The following is a 21,133-nucleotide window of genomic DNA, read 5'->3' as shown; positions in this document are numbered from 1 at the left end:
TTATTAATAGCAGTAATTTATAAGTATGTATTATCAGTAATGATAAGTCTTTCTCGAACGTACAAATAATTTAGGCTCAACATATTCTTCAACTCAAGATCTATTATTATTATTACATACAGGGTGTTTCTGAAATAAGTGCAGTAATTTTAACTGGTAATAGAACTCATCAAAAGGAACAACTTTTCTCTCTGCCATTTTGGCGAAAAACGTTGCGTAATGGCTTAAAAAACTAGGAAAGATTTTCCTAAAACCGTTCATATCCCCAAAACTAAGCTACCTAAAAACGTGAAACAACCAGATTTTTACGAAGTGGATTTTTTGCTATACGGGTAGATTTATTTGAATTTCGATTTCGGCGTTAAAACACGTTTTCTGGATGAAAATTGATGTTTTTTTCATATTAGCGCTGATCTCAATTAGCCATTGCAGTATTTAGTGGCGTAGGGCTATTTTAGTGAAAAATCTACAATTTTTTTTTGGAATTAAACATCGTTTTTCGGCAAAATGGTAGATAGAAAAGTTGTTCCTTTTGACGAGTTCTATTACCAGTTAAAATTAATGTACCTATTTCAGAAACACCCTGTATAAAAATGGGAGCACAGCGTCGAGGCCGGCATTTTTATTCATCGTCACGGATGTTTTTATCAAGTAATGGTAATTCCCTTGAAGCACTATTTATATTATCATTTATTTCGCATTATACCCACTTTTTACACAATATCTACGTCGGAGTTTCTTCCATGTCACAATTTCACAGTGTCTCAATTTTTTGGGGATAAATAATGAACACATCATATTTTTGTATTTTTATTTTTATTATGTATTTTGATTACACTTTTTGATGAACCTTTCGTTCCTATCTAGAATTTGTCTACGTATGTATCTTGGTGCGAAACATTCGTCCTCGAATTCGCTACAGCCAGTGCCTCAAAAGCCTCTCAAAACAGCCACACCGTACAGGATCAGACTACACCCGATCAGGATTTGTGTTTGAAAAAAAAAAGTTTATTATCGTCTACGCCACTGGCGTTGCCACTTTCTTTTCTATTTTCTTTGGTACTTTTCGGAGTTTCGCTGAAATGTTCCCACGTGGTTATCTCGTTGAAGAGCCTGTCCCCTGGACACTCCGTATCCCTGACCTGCCTGTGTCCCAGCAGTTTGTAGTCCTCCTGGATCATTCCTTGCTCCACTCCGTGCTCGACGAGTTGATGTACCGCCTCCAGCTGCCACTCGGGGGGCAACTCCTGCGTCCAATCGCCGATCACGCAGATCCCGATGCTGATGTTGTTGTAGCCGGGGGCGTGTGCCCCCACTCTCGACCACCCCCTGCCCTCGTAAGCGTGTCCGTCGCCGCCCACGGCGAAGTGGTACCCAATGTCGTTCCATCCTTTGGTGATCTGGTGCATGTCCTGCATCTTCCTCATGGCGTCCAGGCAGTCGGCAGTGGTGGTACAAGCCGGGGGGATGTAGCTGTGGTGGATGATCACGTAGGGGACGGGGTTGGTCATCGGTTCGATCAGAACTGGAGGGCGGGCGTTCCATTCTTCGCGAGTGGTCAACACCAATGCGGACATGGTACCTACAAAACGTTCAGTCTGAATAGTTTGTTCGTTCGTATTTGTTTACAAACGAGTGATAATGGGGCTTGCTACACTGGAAAGGCGATGATGAAACTGTTATTCACCGTGTTTGTTGGAAAGAGGAAATGTTGCAGGGGGAGGGGAGAAGGAGAAGAAATAATTGAATTTGACGTAGCGGAGATGTAATGTTTTTCCGAATGTTGGATTTTATCGCACGTGTTACATATCTTGTTCGTGGTATAGTTTTCCCATTTATAATTTGGTTTTATGGCAGTTCAGTTGTGATTATTAGGGGCTGGGGTTGTGGTTTTGGCAATAGACGTGAAGATATTGTAGCCTAGTCAGACAACAGACAACGGACCTTCTTTTACAGTCCTAGGATTTATGGCGGTAGTTGCCTATTGTCGGGGTATTTAACTCCCTGACAACAGGGCTGGTAGTAAAACCAAATTATAAATGGGAAAACTATACTCGTGGCTCTTAGTGTGAAATCTTTGATATACTTCGTCCAGCGAGAGATTGGAAGATTTTAAATTGTATTAAATTAACCCAACACTACAAAATGCACTAGAATAGATTAATTAGAGCATAATTTCAGGGCAAAAATGTTACTGCTTGAAGGATATACATACAAGGTGTTATTGAAAGTTGTACAGATATTTTAACCACGAGTTACTGGCTTCGGAAAAAATATCTAAAAAATTCTATGTCAAAAAATAAAATGACATTTATTTTTTGAGCTACATTTTTTTTTAATTGCTTTTAGTCTTCTACGTTGTCAAACAACCTCGTAGGTAAAATTTCGGCACATTTTAAAAATACACCCTGTATATCATATTTTATAAAACGTACACCAAGGCGTTTTCCTTGTTTTAAAGCATATTTCCTATAGATTACTTCGTATTGGCGTACATTTTATAAAACATGATATACAGGGTGTATTTTTAAAATGTGCCGAAATTTTACCTACGAGGTTGTTAGACAACGTAGAAGACTAAAAGCAATTAAAAAAATTGTAGCTCAAAAAATAAATGTCATTTTATTTTTTGACAGAATTTTTTAGATATTTCTTCCGAGTTCGTGGTTAAAATATCTGTACAACTTTCAATAACACCCTGTATTTCAAATTTTACGTGCGCTAGGTACTACTTTTTCTACGTAGAATTTAGTGATTTTTATGTCAACCAATCTCTCGCTGGACAAGCATGTTTTTCAGCAATCTTACTGCTCGAATCTGTCCTATTTATTCTTAATTAAAATGATTATTGACAGATTTAACTCGTCCCAGTTCATATTTTACGGTACCACTTTGGAGCAGCTGCATTTGTTGTAATTTGATTTATTTTTCATCGTGACTTGACTAATTAACATCGTTAAATGAAACGGATTTATTTGTTCTAGTCATTTACAAGGTGAAAATTTGCTAACAGATTTGTTGACTTAATTTAAGTCGTGCGATTTTGTAAACACGAAAAATCTAGTAGCGGTACCGTTCACGAAGTAATGTCAACTTGTTTTTGTTGTTGGAGTAATTCATGCAAAAAAAAAGATGAAAAGTTCTGTTTCTAACTAAGTTAGAAGTGGTACTAGGGAATGACTTTTGGAATTTGGGAGTACCACGAAACAAGTGAGTTGAAACATCACCTGTATCCATAATAATTTTAATGAACTTGCGAAAAAGACAAGTCTGGTGTTCTGATTTTCTGATTCTACTAGAATGACACTAAGAATTTTATTGTTCGAAGTAATTATCTTGGTCCAATACTTAGCTGTAAGGAAAAATGAATCATTTGCTAAAACCATCAAGTACCTACTGTATTATTAAAAAAAATTTTAAGCTTTAGGTTTTGTTAAAAACATTTTCCACTGCTCATTTATTTTTTACATTGAGTTAAAATATTTTGAGTACTACTATTATTGAGCTAGTTTGGAATTACATACCTATTATACAGGGTGTTTTTGAAATGCGTACACACATTTTAACCACGAGCTACTGGCGGAAAAAATATCTAAAAAATTCTATTAAAAAAATTGTAGCTCAAAAAATAAATGTCATTTTATTTTTTGACATAGAATTTTTCAGATATTTTTTCCGAGTTCTACATGCAGCCAGTAGCTCGTGGTTAAAATTTGTGTACGCATTTCAAAAACACCCTGTATTTGCGAGGATGATATTCTACAAGACCTGTTCTGTCATTGAAAATTTAAATTAAAAAAAAATATTGTGTTCTGATAGGTAGATTAATTAAACTGGTACCTTTTCTATTAATTTCATTTGTGAAACTTTCTAACTATCGAGCGATCAAATTAATTTGTAATCAGGTCATCCATGGATTTGAATCCGTATGTCTTTTGCGATTGATATATCGAGCTCTAACCTGTGTTTCAAGATGTGTTTATTGGAGTTCAAGTAACGACATACGATTTCGGATTCATGGTAAACTCGATTACAAATTAATTTGATCGCTCTTTACATATTTTGATGTTTTTCATAGAGAACGCGCGAAATAATCGTCGAAATCTTGACGAAAAAATTACTTAATTACTGTAAAGAATTGAAACACGAATCGACATCGATGGAGATGTCACAATCACGCCACTACTGACATCCGCTTGCTAGACCAAGGGTGTCAACAACAAGGGGATTTTCTTTTACTCACCGGTTATGGTAACAAACAGGAGCGGACACAAGATTCGGTACATTTTCGTCGAGAAATTTTACAAATTTTGACTCGTCCAGACTGTGGTCCGGTTTAAATACCTGACGCGACACAGACCGCAAAACGATAAGACCCTTATCACTAATCTAATCTAACCAATTAGATTAATTGTCCAATGATGTGACGAAATTTTTTCTTTCTGTGCAATAGTTTAATAGTAAAATGATGAAAATTTGCAAAGAGAAAAAAAACACAAAATTGAAATTGCTAAATGTATCGCGCGTTCAAACGAAATCCTGGGCTGGGGAGGCGTTGGAAACCGTCAATTGTTGTGCTTTTTTAAAGCGTAGATTAATTGGAGCATGTTGACAGCTAACCTAAAATTTAGAGCCAAAAAAGCTTTCTTTTTTCTTTTCAATGTTTTACATTAAAAATAGAATAACTTAACGATCCAGAAGACCAATTATTAGCAAATAAGAGCACGAGACGAAGTCGAGGGCTTTTATTTGATAATAATGGGTCTTCTGACCGAATAATTTATGGATGTTTGAGTTCATTAGCAAAAAAATAGCCGATATTAAAATTTTGCACGAGGGGTATACGGCTGATTATTTCCTGAATGGAATGGAATAGAATGAAACCAAACGCATTATTTCCAATCCTTTTTATTCAAAATAATTAAAAAAAAAAATCAGGTACCGACATTTTTTATCAGATTATTGCACATGTGCATTTTAGAGAAATTTTATCGGGTTATTTTTTGTTTTCTCGTTTTGATTGGTCAATATTTGTCACGCAATTGGTTGCTGAACACATGAAGGAAATAATCACATAAAATTAAAACAATTTATAATAATCACAGTTTCACAGTTTACTTATACTCAATTATCTACGTAATTATGATTTTATATTCAATTTACATTGTATATAAGTTATTTGCACTTTATGCAGTGTTATTAATTACACTTTCTCTCGGTTGGTATTAGAATCAAAATTCAACGAAATTCTCCCACGTGCTTATTTCTGCGAACAACCCATCCCCCGGACATTCCACCTCCGAAATTTCCCTGTGCCCCAACACCATATAGTCCGGATTGATCATCCCCTGGTCCACCCCGTACTGGATCAACTCTTGCGCGGCGTCCAGCTGATTCTGAGGGGGTGTCTCTTCCGTCCAGTTTCCTATCAAGCATATTCCTATGCTGTCTTTGTCGTAACCTGGAGTGTAAGCGCCCACTTGAGACCACCCCCTACCCTCGTACACATTACCGTCGCCGCCGACGGCGAAATTGTAGCTGATGTCTGGCCACCCTTTGTATTCTAAGTGCATGTTTTGAATGTGCTGCATGGCCAGGGTGCATTCGCGTTTGGTATAACAGGCCGGAGGAACTTCGCTGTGGTGGATCACCACGAAGAGGACGGGGTTGAGCACGAGCTCGGAGGTGGTGAAAGGGAGGGCGTTCCAGGCGTCACGGGAGGTTATGTCCAGCGCGGGAGCGGTGCCTAGAAACGTCGATGTTATGAATGGTGAAGTAGGGCGGCCTGAATGCCGAAATTGCAACGATGCCAACAAAGAGTCGCAATAAATGTGGATTTATCAATAATAATCAATATAATAATCAGGAGTGGAAGGCAAATATTTACTAATCGAAAGGAGAACCTTGTACATATATGTATCACTTTCAGGATAAGATTTGTATCGCTGATTTAGCGTTGCACTGATTCATTGGCAAATTATTTAACGAATTCGTGTGTAAATTGGGCTTTTTTTGAGCACGAGTTAAAGGCTCCAAATCGCTTAAAATCTTTAAAATTAGCTTGATGTTTCGTTTTGACAAGTTGCGACATTTATCAAAATCCGTTCACACAGGAGAAAATTGTCTAATTCTGACAGTGTCGAACAAAAAAATTAATTATTTGAATCGATATCGAATTGTTGTTTTTTTCTCAACTGGAGGTTTTGCAAGTGCTTCATGCAGAGTTTATTTTGGAATTATTCAGAACAGGGAAAATGCAGGAGTTAGAATTATACCTTGAGTAACAGCAGTGTAAATTTTAGGTCAGAAGAGTTTCAGATGTCACCCAGAAATAAAACAATTTAAAAAAATGTGATTTGGGATTTTATTTAAATATAAAAATCAGCAAAATATGTTTCTTTATGAATATTATAAAAAAAAGTTCTTAAAGTTTTCCCCCACAGTATTAATACAAACAAAGCCAAAAAAAATAAAATGTAAATTTCAACCAAAATGTCAAATTCTGATTTTTATACTGACCTAATTCACTTCCTATAATTATTTACGAAATCAGCGGAAAAAAACCAATTAGATTTTGTATTAAACGCAGTTTTACATTTCAACTTTCAAAATCATTTTTATTTGTGACCACCTACAGGGTGTTAGTAAATGGTTGGGAATAAATTTCAGGGTGAATTCCTTACGAAAAATGTAGCTTAAAACCTAAATAAAGTTTTTCGTTAAAATGAGTAGTTTTCTCAAAAAAAAAATGTAGTTCACTGTTGTAGAATTTCTCTAATTAGTTCATTTGTCTGCCTAAAATCGCATTAGTTTTGATTTTTTTTTTAAATTCAACGTTCCACTTTAAATTTTTTCTTTAAACCATTATTTCGCAGTTTTTCAAAAAAAAAATACGGATATGCCAGAATACATTTATTTATTTTTCTTTTTTTGAGAAAACTACTCATTTTAACGAAATACTTTATTTAGGTTTTAAGCCACATTTTTCATAAGGAATTCACCCCGAAATTTATTCCCAACCATTTACTAACACCCTGTATATCAAAAAAATTGTTGGGCTTTTTTATTCAAAAGAAGTGCAAATTTAATATGTAATTATGCAAAACCAAAATTAATTAAATAATCACAATTTTTTTCTGCGTTATTTTATCAGCATTAATATTATTATATTATGAAATTTTAAAGTTTTTTTGTTTTCCCATTTATTTAAGTGACTATTCCCTGACTTTGTAATTATCGTACGTTTTTTGAGTTCTTCAAATAAAACCAAAATAAAGCTCACCCAATGAAAAATACATAGATACATAAATGCAAGCAGACATTGCAAAAAGCGTTGAAATTTACAATGTGCCATTACCAATATTTTGATAACATTCTCTAGCTATTGCTATTACGATTACGCCGGTTGCGTCACGAAAAAATACCAAACCAACAAAAAAAAAATTGGAAACTAGCTACATACATATTTTGATGTTTTTTTCCCATCATGTGCGATAATTACCTCCGCAAATCGGACAAATTTCATAGAGAACGCGCGAAATAATCGTTGGAGCCTTGACGAAAAAATTACTTAAACGTGTTGACAATTACCGTAAAAAATGGAAACACAAATCGACAATGATTGAGATGTCACAATCACACCACTACTGACATCCGTCTGCTAAACCAAGGCTGGCAACGAGGGGATTTTCTTTTACTTACCGGTTATGGTAATAAACAGGAGCGGACACAAGATTCGGCTCATTTTCGTCGAAAACTTTACAAATTCTGATTAGTGCAGACGGTGGTCCAGTGTAAATACTTGACAGAACACAGATTGCAAAAGGATATAAATAATCTAATCAAACCAATCAGATTAATGATCCGGCGAGATGGGATTTTTTTATGTTTTTTTTTTCTCCTCCAGGACACAATTTTCACAGTGTACTAACGCGCCACACCGACTTTAATATTTTATATGAATATTCATAATTGGCCGACAGTTGAGCAAAAAAGTCTAATCGGTGTACTAAACACATTCCCACACACAAGCCGGACACAAAACAAATCTCTTTTGTGTGGAGCAATAACCGAGTTTTTTTCGTTCTTGTGGTTTTGTTTCTTGTTCGAGGGTTGTCAGCGCTGTTGCAACGTTGGGGGTTGTTTCCGGTCGGAAGTGGTGTTGGCGATCGACCGCGAGTGCATTTCGGACCAGACTGTATGGTACAGTGGAATATTTAAATAATGCCAGCTTGTAAAAGTCCACAAGCGAAAGCATTGTGATTCCCCCATAGTCCGTCTCTGTCTGACGTTTCGGTGACGCAACTGGTTCGCATCGGGGTCAAGATTACAAGAATTTTTTTTGGAAATAGGTGGGATGTTGTGGTTTTGTGTTGTTTTGGTTCATCATTAATGGGGATTTTTTTCGGCAACTAATTTTAAATGCCCGACTCTTGTCGTAATAATTAATGGTTGCATAAACTGAGATACAAATAATCTGAGCGTGGCATTTTGATGATTGGCAAGTTTGGAAGATGTGGTCGTTGGTGGTTTATACGGTGTACATCGAGTTTTTTATTTTTAACCGAAAGTAGTTAACTGCGAATGTACAGTGACTATTTAATTTGAAGTAATTCAGTAATTTTAGATCGAGTTTATTTTGCTAGAACTGTTTTATTACCCTCAAATTATTATCTGACCAGTTCCGAAGAAATCTTCACAAGCGGCGCTCAAATGGTTTCTCTTTAATTATTAAACAGTTTAATTTGAGAAAATGTTTTTGTTGTATTGAAAAATAGGGGTGTAGTGGAGTTTCATCTTGTCAAATCACGTGACCTTATTGTTTTGAAAAAAATATGTAGAATGTGTTAAGAGTAGTACTATTGAATAATTAAAAATTGTAGTGTCAGATATTGGAATCTAGGGATTCTTCACTAACTAGGTTAATTATTGTGGTCTACTAAACCGCAGCAAAGAATGTGGTTTGATAAAAAAAATGTACTTATCTGTTATTAATTATTATCACATAACATCATCGCGGTAATTTTAGGACCACGAGTTTTAATAAAAAAAATTGTTTCTTTATATCTATTTATTTATTTGGTTACATGATTCTCTTAAATACATAAATAGTATATTGTTATACCAGTTGCACAAAACAGTCTATTGTCGAACGAGAGGGTTTAGAGCACGACGAACGCAGTGAGGAGTGTGCTCTAAAGGAACGAGTTCGACAACATGTCTCGTGAAACGAGTGTAACATGCTATTGTTTCTACTTCGGCTTCATTCATTTAATTTTTTTAAATATAAAATAATTATCTGCCCTTTTAATAGTTTATTTTGATCCAAAACATGGATTCAGGTTCAAATGACATCACATTTAACACTGCACTTTACTATCAATACCAACCCCACAGATCTTTGTGAAACTGTTTTCGGTGTCACAAAATGCTCGAAGTAGAAAATAGTATATTTCAAACCAAGGTAAGAAAGTGGTTTCTTGCAGACCGCAGGCAAAGTTTATAAACCGAGTCGTAGACGAGGTTTGTAAGTGCCTAAGGTCTGCAAGGACACTTTCTTAACAAGGTTTGAATACAATTTTTTCCCCTACCGGCACAACTTTGTTGAAAAAAGTCAAAAAAGATGGTTATATTCGTGATTAAAACGAAAATTTTGAGAATTGAATAGTAGGCTGTGTTATTTGTTTAATTAACTTGTCATCGCATTTGAAGATTTGAGGTTTGTTCGAAAATTTGATATAAACAGGGTAAAGTAATCTACCTACCTAGCTTATCTGTTTATTTTCCAGATTATATGATTGACCTACCAACTTACTTCATTGAATTGGCTTTCATTTATCAATAACTTATTTCACTTTTGACACTTTTGACATTTGTATTTTGGTACAGTTTTACCATAAACATTTGATGATTAACTTTCTTACCTTAGCGAGAAAGTTGAATTTTCTCACCTCAAATGAGGTATCCACAGCCTACATTTCTAACCGGTAGGGAGAAAAATATTTTGCTTGATGTTTTACTTGTTATAAAACCGAACGCGGTGCAGTAATAAAGTGTTTTGATTGGTTGGTGGTTGGACGAAGAATGTGTTCTGTGAAACGTCATTAAAAAAACTAATTTCTCAATTTAAACACTTCCACACTACAAAAAAAAAATGTCAAAAACAAGAATAAACCATTTTGTCAAGTTGCGCATATTTTAACTGTCCCTCATATAAGAGAAATATTTATTTTGTAAGATTTGGACGTCTCTAAGTAATTAATTTCTTTTTTGAACTCAGTAACTTCAAAATGACATTTCGCAAACGCAACAGTTAACCGCGAACGTAGATTTCCCGCACTAGTGCTTTAAAATCATCCAAAAAGCATTGGCCTTTTTGAGCATTCTGAAAATAATTTGACTTGATAATAATAAAATCTGGTTTACAAAACGTCATTTCTCCAATTTGGATGTTGAAAATTTCGAAAGAATGAAAATAAATCGCTATTAATTCAATTGACACTTGGACAAGCGCCATCTATTCACTAAATTGGGAACTATTGGGTAATAATTTAAAAATGCACTCATGTGCGAAAAATGTCTTGTCGCACTCGGTTCGTAAATAACTATTTCTTATTTTTGATACATTAAAATATGTCAAATTGTGAAAACATTCTTGTTGTGGCTTTTTCACATTTTTTATAGTTTTTTTTTTCGAATTTCCATACCTCGTCCAAGATGATTTCTATTGAAAAAAGAAAAACACAAAATTTCGAACACCGTTGGGAATTACATATTAAATTTTTGTTTTGTTTTGCTTTTAGTTTGTAATTCTCTCTTATTTTTTTGTTTTGTTTTGTTTACGAAGCAATTGTTCAGCTAGACTACCCATTTTTTTAAATTTAAATTTTCAAATATCATCACTTGTCATTATCATTATTTTATTATACAGGGTGTGTCTGAATTCCACCGTCAAACATTCAGAGCTAATTCTATGATGAAAAATAAGCATAAAACTCTTAATACATAATGGGTCAAAAACTCTTAGTTTGCGAGATAATCAACAAAAAACTTAAAAACAATTACGATCTGAATCCCTTAGATTGTATGGGATCATCTGTGCATTGAAAAGGGCGGGCGAAATTTTGACAATTTTTGTAAATTGTAGCTCCTTTTTATGTTTTTACGTTTCATCAATAAATCCTTATTATCTCGCAAACTAAGCGTCTTTGACCCCATATGTATTAAGAGTTTTATGCTTATTTTTGATCATAGAAACAGCCCTGAAAGTTTGTCGACGGAATTATGACACACCCTGTATAAGTGAATGGAGTTGAAATCATTTTCGATGCAACTGAAACTGCGCAAACATTTCAGGGTCATCATAACACATCAATATATACAGTTTAACATCAAGTTTTTTCTACAGTGATAAACGTACTAGTAGTTCAAAAACAAGAGATCATGAAAATGATTAATTTTGTTATTGATTAACTTATAAATAAACTTACCTACTTATTTAAGACACTCACGACGACATGTACTCGTGAATCATGTTGAAACTTCTCTATTAAATTACTTAAAACAATGTGCGTATTAAATGTGGGAAAATGAATTGTTAAATCCTTTGCTCCATTTGTAAATAATTCACAGACACAGTTGAATAAATATTTTTCTTTTCAGCTTTTTTAAGTTCGCAGTAGAGTGTCACACTAGCTCCGTTGTTTTAACACTGAAACAGTAGCAAATCTTTATCTGTTTGATTGTTTTAATAATGTTCGTTTTGATTAAATGTTTTTTATTCAGTACAATTATGTAAATACGTATTGAATTTGTTTAAGTGACATTATTACATATTATCATTTTTATTATTTGACATTAATAGTAATTACCTAATTATACAGGGTGTCTCAAAATTCGCGAATTCCGAATTCAGAGCGTGGTAGGAAAGGACCCAGTGGAGCTCGAAAAATACTTACAAAAAAAAATTCGCTCTTCCTGAAGAAGATATAAGCACTTTAATTTTGTTCAATACATAGCAGCCTTCATGTCCACAGTGACAAAATACTATTCTAGCTACGTTGCCGTTCCATTTTTAAGAAAAATTACAAAAATTTAAGATTTTTTTACTCCAAAGTAAAGCTATTCTTAAAAAAATTGTTTTACGTTATTATTTTCCACAATCATCTACACCATAAATAACAATAAACACTGAACTTTTCAGCCTGTATTTGAAGAAAACGCAGTTCAAAGAGTGCACCTTAAGACCAATGTATCTTTGTGGGGGGAGTCCCGATTTCTTTTTATTTCCGTATTTGGACTACTGAAGTGATCCCCTACAACGCTCTGAATTCGGAATTCGAAAATTTTTAGACACCCTGTATATGTAACTATGATACGATTTTAATTCAATTTCATAAATCAACGAAGTGGTCCCACGTTGTGATTTCCGCATACAGCTGATCCCCAGGACACAGCGTCTCCTTAACCTCCCTGTGCCCCACCAGCTGATAGTCCTCGCTGATCATCCCCAGCTCCACCCCGTACTGGATCAACTCGTGCACAGTGTCCAGCTGATTCTTAGGGGGTAACTCTTCCATCCAGTTTCCAATCACACAGATTCCTATACTCATGGCGTTGTACCCTGGGGCGTGAGCGCCCACCTTGGACCACCCCCTGCCCTCGTAGGCGTTTCCGTCGCCGCCGACCCCGAAGCTGTAGCCGATATCGGCCCATCCGTTGGTGTCCTGGTGCATGTGCTGCATGGTCTGCATGGCGGCTATGCAGTCGTCTTTGGTGTAACAAGCTGCCGGTTCGGCGCTGTGGTGGATCACCACGTAGGGGACGGGGTTGGACATGGCCTCGGAGTTTGTCGGGGGGCGGGCGTTCCAGCCGTCCCGCGAGATTATGTCCAGGCCGGAGACGGCGCCCACGACTAACGGATTCAATAACGATAACGGTGTTAAATGTTCGGGGGGAGTTTTGTTAATTTGTTACGAAAGAGGCGGCCTGAATGCCGCACCGACGACTGAACTACGAATTGAGTAAACGAGAAATTTGTGGTCAACTTACCAATTAAAGCAGCGAACAAGAGTTGAGGATACATTTTCACTGTTCTAACCAAGAACAACAAACTTATATGTCGTGATATGCCAAGATAAGATTTTTATCGGACACAAGTGGGTCCAAATTGCACCTGATTTTTATGGAATGTGTGATCGAAGCTTGCTAGCGATGTCCTTTAAATTCGAGGAACGAATTGTGCCAATTCAGCATAATTAAAGATAGAACAATTTTGAAAAATTTATTTTTTGATTTTGTTCTGTTCAAAATCATGTCGGTTGGGCTTGAATGTTTTGAAATTGGTTCAGTTTTGTGAAATCTTTGCATCTTTAAGTATTCTTACTTTTTTTGGGAGTAGAACTTTGAGGGACTCCGTCCTAGATTTTTTTAATAGAAATTATTTGAGATGTCGTATCGCACAATCAATGTTGTCGTGTGAGATTGTGTTTCAGAATTGAGCGAAGATTTTTTAGAAATGACGGCAGTGGAATGTTTCTAAAATTTGTTTTGATTTCTGACGACAAATGGGGGCTTGAGTTGGTCCATTTACAATGGAAATTTAGAAATAATTGGAAGGACTAAATAGTGTCTAAAAATTGTATTTCAACTCCCAACGATCAGAATCGAAATTGGGTTGTCCAAATACTCGCCTACGGCTCGTGTGGCAATTTTCATCCTCTTGAATAATAGCCATCATTAAACGCTCATTAAAGAATGTACTGTTCTCTACCCAAGAACTCTAAGACAACTAAATGATTTATATCGCGCGTTCAAATGAAATCCTGGGCTGGGAAGGCTTTTCTAAAGCGTAGATTAATTGGAGCATGTTGACAGCTAACCTAAAATTTAGGGCCAAAAAATCTTTCTTTTTTTTTAAATTTAAATACCATTCGATAAGAAACAATCAATTTGCTATTTTTAGATAGCACCAATCAATAACACTTTTAGGTATTTTTTTTTACATATTTTTTGTATTTCTTATCTTTCATTCGGTATTGTTTTGCTTATACATAATTCAATAAGTTTCTGTTATTTTTGTAAAATTTTCTTTTAAGCGTATACTTTCTTAAAATAATGTTATTCCAAATTTGTGTTTCGCGACATTAAATAATTTTGTTTCTATTAAGTGGTACCTTTAATTAAAAAAAAATACATTTTTTTTTAAATAACTATTACGCTTTTTGGGGTTGAAAGCTTACCATATTTTTCATATCAACTTCTGTCAAAGTTTCATTTGATTTATTTTACCAGTTGGCTAATTACATGTCAACGAAATGATCCCACGTGCTAATTTCCGAAAACAGCCGATCTCCCGGACAATCCGTATCCGTAACTTCCCTGTGCCCCACCAGCTCGTAATCCCCGCTGATCATCCCCTCATCCACCCCGTACTGGATTAGCTCCTGCACCGCATCCAGCTGATTCTGAGGGGGTAGATCCGACATCCAATTCCCGATCAAGCAAATCCCAATGCTGTTGCTGTTGTATCCGGGAGCGTGGGCCCCCACCTTCGACCACCCTCGACCCTCGTAGGCGTTGCCGTCGCTTCCAACCCCGAAACTGTAACCGATGTCCGCCCAACCGTTGCTGTCCATGTGGTAGTTTTGCATGCTCTGCATGGCCTTTATGCAGTCGGCTTCGGTGTAACATGCCCCAGGACTCTCGCTGTGGTGGATCACCACGTAGGGGACGGGGTTGGACATGTACTGGGTATTGGTGGGGGAGCGGGCGTTCCAACCGTCACGGGGGATTATCGTCAGGCCCGAGGCGGTGCCTGAAATAACGGAAATCGTCGTACTCGTAATTTAGTAATAATTAGGCCGGCCTGAATGCCATGCAACTAATTTGGCTAGACAAAGACTTACCAATTAATACAACAATCAGTAGTTGAGGATACATTTTCATTGCTCTGGCCAGGACAGTGAGAGCTATTTATAGTATATTCGGTGAAGATAAGATCTTTATCTTCGTTTTATTTGGGTCCAAATTACGCTTAGATTTCTATCAAATCTATTTCTGGATCGAAACAACAAAATGAGCCAAAAAAAAAACAAGATAGATTCCTGAACGAAGAAAAAATGTTGAAGCAAGAGTAGCTTGTTTTGCAAATGCTTCAAGAGATAAAGAAGAGAAATCAAGACGTCCGTAGCACTTTTCGAGTTTCTGATCACTGCAGTTGTAGTCGCACTTTTGTTCGAGAGCACAAAGCTAGAGCTAGAGCTAGAGCCACCGCTCCAATTTTTTTTTCTTTTTTTGAAGAAATGGCGGCGCGACCTCCCCCACGGAGCCACCGAGTCCGCGTCGAAAACGAGATGATCAAGCGTCGAGAGAAGCAATTTCTCCACGACCAGACCTGGAACAGCCGCAAGCAATACTACGAACAGTGGGAGAAGAAGAACGCGAAATTCGACGAGTGGACTTCGCCTAGATACCACGAGACCAACAACAAGTTGATCGAAAAGATGAAGAAAGAGAAGGAGCACGAAGAAAATCTGGTCAAAAGGCGAGAGAAACTGAGAAAGTTGCTGAACGACGAAGAACAACTGTGCAAGGTGGAGCTGATGGTCCACAAGACGAAGAATTCGATGTTCGTCACACGGAAAGTCAATGAGGTCCCGGTCGAGGTCCTCAAGGAACTCAATGCGGGTATTTGTTAGAGGGGAGTAATGGGGGAGTAAATAATTTTCATGATTGAAGGTTTGAAACTGGAGGAGGACGAGAGGAGGAGGCACGAGGCGGAGTTGAAGTTGTACCATCAGTGGAGGAGCGGCAATCCGGTTTTGAAGCACTACGAGAGAATGCAGAAGAGTAGGGATTTGAAGTTGTCTTGGTTGGATCAACAAATAGAGAACAGAATGCAGAAGGAACGAGAAGAGGAAGAGTGTCGAAAAATGTTGAAGGAGAGAGAGAAGATGGTGCGAGAAGAAGAGGTGAAGTATGAAGAACAACAGAAGCAATTGCGAGTCAAGAGAGAAGAGTTGAAAGCGGGACTGGAGAAGCAGATGGAAGAGTTGAAACTCAAGACAGAGATTAGTGATGAGTTGAGACGTAAGGAAGAAGAAGAAAGCAAGAAGAGAGTCGAATTGGACGGTATCGAAATGAAGAGGATAGCAGATGAAAAGAAGAGACTCGAGAAAGAGTGCGCTTTGTACAACATAAAACAGTACAAATTGAGATTGAAGAAGAAAGCGGAAAATATCCAAGCGAATTTGGACCAGGAGAGGGAATTGATCGTGAAACTGAAAGAACTGGAGATCGCCGAGAGAATAGAAGACGAGGCGAAGAAGAAGGAGGTGAAAGAAGCGATCTCGCAGTTTTTGGTGTTGAACGAAGACCAGAAGAGGTTAGAGAAGAATCGGCAAAAGCACCTGGACTTTTTGTTCGATTCCGAAGCCAAATTCCAGTTCGAGCAACAGAACCAGTGTTGGAAAGAGGAACAGGCGGCGCGGACCCAACTGATAAAAGACGTCTTGGACACGATCAAAAAACAGATCGACGCGAATCTGGAGAAGAACAAGCAGCGACAGATCGAGGTGATGAGAGAACGCCAAGAGATGGTGAAGAAGGCGGAGGAGTACAGCAAGGAGATGGCGGAGCTGAAGCGAGAAGAAGAGAAGCGGAAAGTCGAGTGGAGGAAGACGATCGACGAGGACGTGAAGATGAAGAACGTGCGGAAGAAAGTGCGCGAGAACGCCGAGTTGAGGAGGATCGACGAAGAACTGGAGAGGGTGAGGAAAGAAGAAGAGTGCCTCAAACATGAGATAATGAACATACAAAGAAGACAAGGTCCCGTTAGACCCTCCAGGAGCAGATTGTTTTTCTAGTTTATTAAATAATCGTTTAACACAATACTGATAAGAACATTAATTTGTCGGTTGTCAGACGGGATTGGTGACTTCGTCTAAGTGTTTTTTCATGTCTTCTAGTTTTTCCATGTCGTTTATCGAGGTATTACATTTGTACACAACTAGAGAATGGTAGAAATGTACGGCGAACAGGACGAAAGTTATCAATACTGGAATGACGATGACGGTGGCGGCCGTCGCCGCCGTGAAGGAGTAGTCCCAGAACTTGACCCAGCAGAGGATGGCCACCTCGACCAGGAACAAAAAGAGACCTTGAAGGAGAGATGTTAAGTCGTCGCGCGACAGCGCCCACGTTCCTCACCTAGTATCGTCGAGAACGCCCACGCCAGCTCTATGAAGCCCCTCATCCTCTCGTGCGGACTCTCCGCCACCATCTCGCACACCTCCAGCTTGGCGATGGCGTCGATGTTCGGGAGGATGTAAGTGGAAATCATCAAGGCGAAGATATGGACGGCGACCAGGACCGTGGTGCAGACGGCGAACATCACGAACAACCATTCCGGGACGCTGGTCGGTTCGTTTATCTGCAGCTCCACCATGGCGACCATGGCGAAGCCCGACAGGAGCTCGCTCGTGGTGGCGGTCGCCTTCAACTTCGCCCTGGACATGTGGAGGCGGCGCCACGACAGACCCTCGGTGCTGTTCGCCGATATCCGCCGCCTGTTCTTGTACGCCGCGCACTGGCAGCACGTCTCCGCCGTCGACTCCGCCTTCTGGTTCTTGTAGGTCGCCGTCGAGGCCACGCTGGAGCTGCACGAGAAGGGCGGCGTCCTCTCGCGGGATATGGAGCCCGAGTGGAGGTCGCTCACGGGGAGCGGCAGCCTGGACAGGGGGCTGTCGGAACAGTAGTAGATCTTGGTGCGGTTACCGGGAGGCTCCGGGGCGAAGTTGAGGCTCTTTGGGCGGGACATCACCGGCTTCAGGTGGTTCTGCAATCGCGATTGCTTAACGTTTTTCGTTTGCACCGATAAATCTCACGCAGTTTGGCTGTTTTTTCGGGCCTTGAACGATTCGGCCATTTTGTTTGTTGACAAAAAGTAAATACGTTTTTTGCGCGGACCAGTAGCAAGAAATTTATTTGATTTAAATCGCCTATTCAATGTCAAGTGTCGGGTTGTGACCACATAAATACTTAAATCCTGCGAACGTGTAAACAGAGATGTTTTTGTTAGATGGAATTGTTGGTGTTGTGACAGTTGACGTTTTTGACATCCGGCTGCGGGTCGAGCTGCAAACAATACCTTCAGATCACGCTTTGGCCTGATCCGTTCCAAATAAACTGTGGATCAACTCGTTTTTGCAGATTTAAAAGAAACAATATTGTTATTAACATTCTTCGAACAGTTGTTTTCAGATGATTACTTCTAATTCTGTATAATTTCGTTACTAATAATTATTGTATTATATTCTGGACGTTGTTTGTCGTTTTTCACGTTTATTGTTCTGAGTTATTAATGTTTTAGGTATGTACTAATTCTATTATACCTACCGAGCATAATTAAAAATAATCACGTTTATTCAAATTAAGTGTTGTTACTTGAGTCTCCACTTATTCATTTATGTTTCTCTACCATTTTTTATTCTAATAGTGGGCAGTTATTCATTACACGCTAGTTTACCCACTTTCAAAATAAAAAATATGCACCGCGTACAGTTAGGGACACGGAATTTCGGGCATCATTTTTCTGTCAATTCAAAAAATTGCGATGTATTTTAAAAGTCAAATTTTGAAATTTATTTTCTGTTCACGTCAATCGGATGTCAATCAAAATCGTCGCAAACGGTAAAATTGAGGTTAATAATGTAAAGCCTATTTTACATTCTTTGACAGTATATTGACAGTGATGGCGAAATTTCGTGGCTCGAACTGTACTGTCTACAGCAATATTTTTTTTCACGTCCGTCATAAAAAGTGCAAGATTTTTCATTCATTTGCGTTCATAAAATATGTGATTGTTGAATCTGTCCAGAAGCGTTAAAAAAGTGCCATAACGTGTCATTTTTTAACCCAATTATAAAATGTTTCTTTCATAATTAGTATATTATCAACGAGTTCGTGTGTAAATTGAGCTTTTTATGGCATGTGTGGGCCAGTTTAAAACGCGAGTGAAATGAGGGTTTTGAAGGTCCACGAGTTCACACAGGAGAAAATTCTCAAATTCTGACAGTGCCGAACAATAATAATAATTAAAACTTACGAGCGCAAAAAAAAATTGTATGCAACTCGTTAGTAAAGTATCTTTTTTTTTTGCTCGGCGGATTTGCGCACTCGCCTCACTCGTGCGGTAAATTTTTCTTCTTGTAAAAAAAAGTATTATTTTACTCACTTGTTACATAAAAAACTATTTGTGAACGCAGTTGAATCGTATAGAATATTCAATCTTTTTTCACAGTAAAAGAAAAAAAAAATATCGTGCAGGTAAGAAAACGCTGACTCTCACCCTGCCGCATTAAAAAAGACTTTGACGAGGTTAAATTCCTGTTAATGAATCAATGAGGAAAAAATCTCGCAACTCGAAAAACTTCTGATAAATATTTTTCATAACTTTGAAAAAAAATTATCTTCGCATATTAAATGGCCAATTTTTGAAAGAAGGAACAACATGCTTTGGGATAAATGCACAAATGTAAAGGTATTGTCAACAACAGTCTTCAACATTCAAAAAGTAAATCTCGACAATTTCTGATGTTTCTGCTTTTGGAGAGGAAAATATTTTCGATTTCCACACTTTTGTAGAGCGTACGCTTTTTGACACTTCAAATGTAAATCAAGTATTAATGTCAATATACATGACAATTTCAAATTATTCTTTTAAACCCTGTCTCCGCAGCTGGGATTTACCCCCCTCGTATGACACTGACAGATTTAAATAATTTTGACAACAGTAAAAAATAAGGTTAACCATCCTAAAGCTTGCTTTACAATTGAATATCATTTATGTCACATTGACAACCAGTGTATTTTAGTACAAAACGCAATGTTTTTTTTTATCACTATAGTCCAATTTTTACCCTTTTGAGGTTACGTCACGATTTCCTTCCTCGCTTTCACTCTGTTGAAACGACAGAAACAGAAAAAAACAAAAAAATCTACACGTTTATTTATTGTTGGTTACTTTGTGGTTATTTTATGCTTCTGTCAATTTGAATTTTTTTTATTTCTTTCACTTATTACATTGATTACAAACATAACCTTTTGAGCAATTGTCAACAAAATTGCCGATGGCAGGTGACATTTAAATGACATATCAAAAATCAGAATTGCCAACTGTAGGATGTTAACCATGGCCTGCTCTAATTCCTTTTATTTTTCATGGCACGGTATTAATGTTGTTAATACTTAATTAATAATTAATTCAGTTGTTGCTCCTGTAATAGTGAATCATCGAAAACGACTTCTTTGATATTCGAAAGAACCATTCTGCGAACTTTACTTTTTAATTAAACTAATCAAAGCTCATCATTGTGATTGTACAGTCGCGAGCAATAAATTTTGGTCGTCAATGTCATTTCAAAATTTGGTTAGATTGTACAAATGAAAAAGATTTCCCTACCTGATTATACCCATGTTAACAAAGTGTCAAAAAAATTAGAAAAAAAAGACAATTATTATTGTCATCCAACATGATGATAAGTTATGACATTTACAATGGAGCATTTTCGGTTGCGTCAAAGAATGACATTGACGACTAAAATTTATTGCTCGCGACTGTACTATTGGGGACACGGAATCTTGGACGATTGTCATTCAATTGACATAAAAATGTAAAACTGGCTTTAGGTGCAACTAACCTCACTTTTTGTAATTTTTATCATACTGACATGCCAAAAATAAACTTTCAAATGTCACATAGTTTCTTCAAACGTCAATCATAATGACAATGACAATAAAGCGTGGCTTACATTGACGTCTAAAATTCTGTGTCCGCAGCTGTACATTTTTCTACGTACTATTCCGGATACGGAATCTTGGCTAACATTTTTTAGACATTTCTTAAAAAAATGATGTAAACCAATCATTAGTGAATAAAAGACAATTATCAAAAATCACTTTGAAGTTTTTCTTGTGACATCAAAAAAGCAGGTAAATGGCATATCGAGTCAAAAGTTGGGTTATATTCAACAAAGACCAGTTAAATTCTCGATTCTTTTTTTTTAAGATTAATTCTTGGGAGGAAAAAGAGATAGAAACAAAAAATGTTTAATAAAATTTCGCATTTTCTAGG

At 37.3% G+C, this 21,133-nt stretch overlaps 6 protein-coding genes across 13 annotated transcripts in view; 2 read left to right on the top strand and 4 right to left on the bottom strand.

The window, feature by feature from the left end:
* The window catches only part of LOC138128948 (methyl-CpG-binding domain protein 4-like), a 41,461-nt gene that overhangs the window by 9,831 nt on the left and 10,497 nt on the right, over positions 1-21,133 (top strand). The gene's annotated exons all lie outside the window — the stretch shown is intronic.
* On the bottom strand, positions 798-7,977 carry LOC138128947 (peptidoglycan-recognition protein LB-like). Of its 3 annotated transcripts, none has more exons than XM_069045188.1 (2): positions 7,702-7,831; positions 798-1,582 (listed from the first exon to the last, which is right to left on the bottom strand). In XM_069045188.1, the coding sequence occupies exons 1-2, from the start codon at positions 7,742-7,744 to the stop codon at positions 981-983; spliced, it is 645 nt and encodes a 214-aa protein (XP_068901289.1). In that variant the 5' UTR covers positions 7,745-7,831; the 3' UTR covers positions 798-980. The 3 variants fall into 3 exon arrangements, with proteins under 3 accessions (XP_068901289.1, XP_068901288.1, XP_068901290.1); XM_069045187.1 differs by lacking the exon at positions 7,702-7,831 and adding an exon at positions 4,244-4,541; XM_069045189.1 differs by lacking the exon at positions 798-1,582 and adding an exon at positions 4,893-5,746 and having other exon boundaries at positions 7,702-7,977.
* On the top strand, positions 1,581-21,050 carry LOC138128942 (trichoplein keratin filament-binding protein-like). 3 transcript variants are annotated; one of them, XM_069045177.1, is made up of 3 exons: positions 1,581-1,765; positions 15,301-15,687; positions 15,739-21,050. In XM_069045177.1, exons 2-3 carry the CDS (start codon positions 15,303-15,305, stop codon positions 16,863-16,865), a joined length of 1,512 nt encoding a protein of 503 aa, XP_068901278.1. In that variant the 5' UTR covers positions 1,581-1,765; positions 15,301-15,302; the 3' UTR covers positions 16,866-21,050. The 3 variants fall into 3 exon arrangements, with proteins under 3 accessions (XP_068901278.1, XP_068901276.1, XP_068901275.1); XM_069045175.1 differs by lacking the exon at positions 1,581-1,765 and adding an exon at positions 3,162-3,210; XM_069045174.1 differs by lacking the exon at positions 1,581-1,765 and having other exon boundaries at positions 15,150-15,687.
* LOC138128949 (peptidoglycan-recognition protein LB-like) lies at positions 11,760-13,207 on the bottom strand. The gene is made up of 2 exons (XM_069045191.1): positions 13,051-13,207; positions 11,760-12,913 (listed from the first exon to the last, which is right to left on the bottom strand). The coding sequence occupies exons 1-2, from the start codon at positions 13,082-13,084 to the stop codon at positions 12,393-12,395; spliced, it is 555 nt and encodes a 184-aa protein (XP_068901292.1). The 5' UTR covers positions 13,085-13,207; the 3' UTR covers positions 11,760-12,392.
* On the bottom strand, positions 14,259-15,045 carry LOC138128950 (peptidoglycan-recognition protein LB-like). The gene is made up of 2 exons (XM_069045192.1): positions 14,907-15,045; positions 14,259-14,815 (listed from the first exon to the last, which is right to left on the bottom strand). The coding sequence occupies exons 1-2, from the start codon at positions 14,944-14,946 to the stop codon at positions 14,301-14,303; spliced, it is 555 nt and encodes a 184-aa protein (XP_068901293.1). The 5' UTR covers positions 14,947-15,045; the 3' UTR covers positions 14,259-14,300.
* The window catches only part of LOC138128945 (calcium release-activated calcium channel protein 1-like), a 14,516-nt gene continuing 10,232 nt past the window's right edge, over positions 16,850-21,133 (bottom strand). For all 4 annotated transcript variants that reach the window (XM_069045183.1, XM_069045184.1, XM_069045182.1 and 1 more), the window contains exons 3-4: positions 17,209-17,836; positions 16,850-17,158 (exon numbers count right to left, since the gene is read on the bottom strand). In XM_069045183.1, the coding sequence (XP_068901284.1) occupies positions 16,920-17,158; positions 17,209-17,836 (867 nt within the window). In that variant the 3' untranslated portion in view covers positions 16,850-16,919. The remainder of the gene's footprint in view (positions 17,159-17,208; positions 17,837-21,133) is intronic.

The sequence above is a fragment of the Tenebrio molitor genome, chromosome 4 (assembly GCF_963966145.1).
Source record: "Tenebrio molitor chromosome 4, icTenMoli1.1, whole genome shotgun sequence".
Classification (NCBI taxonomy): Eukaryota; Metazoa; Arthropoda; class Insecta; order Coleoptera; family Tenebrionidae; genus Tenebrio; species Tenebrio molitor.
Note: the sequence above shows the minus strand (reverse complement) of the source record. Positions and strands in the feature narration are given on the sequence as shown.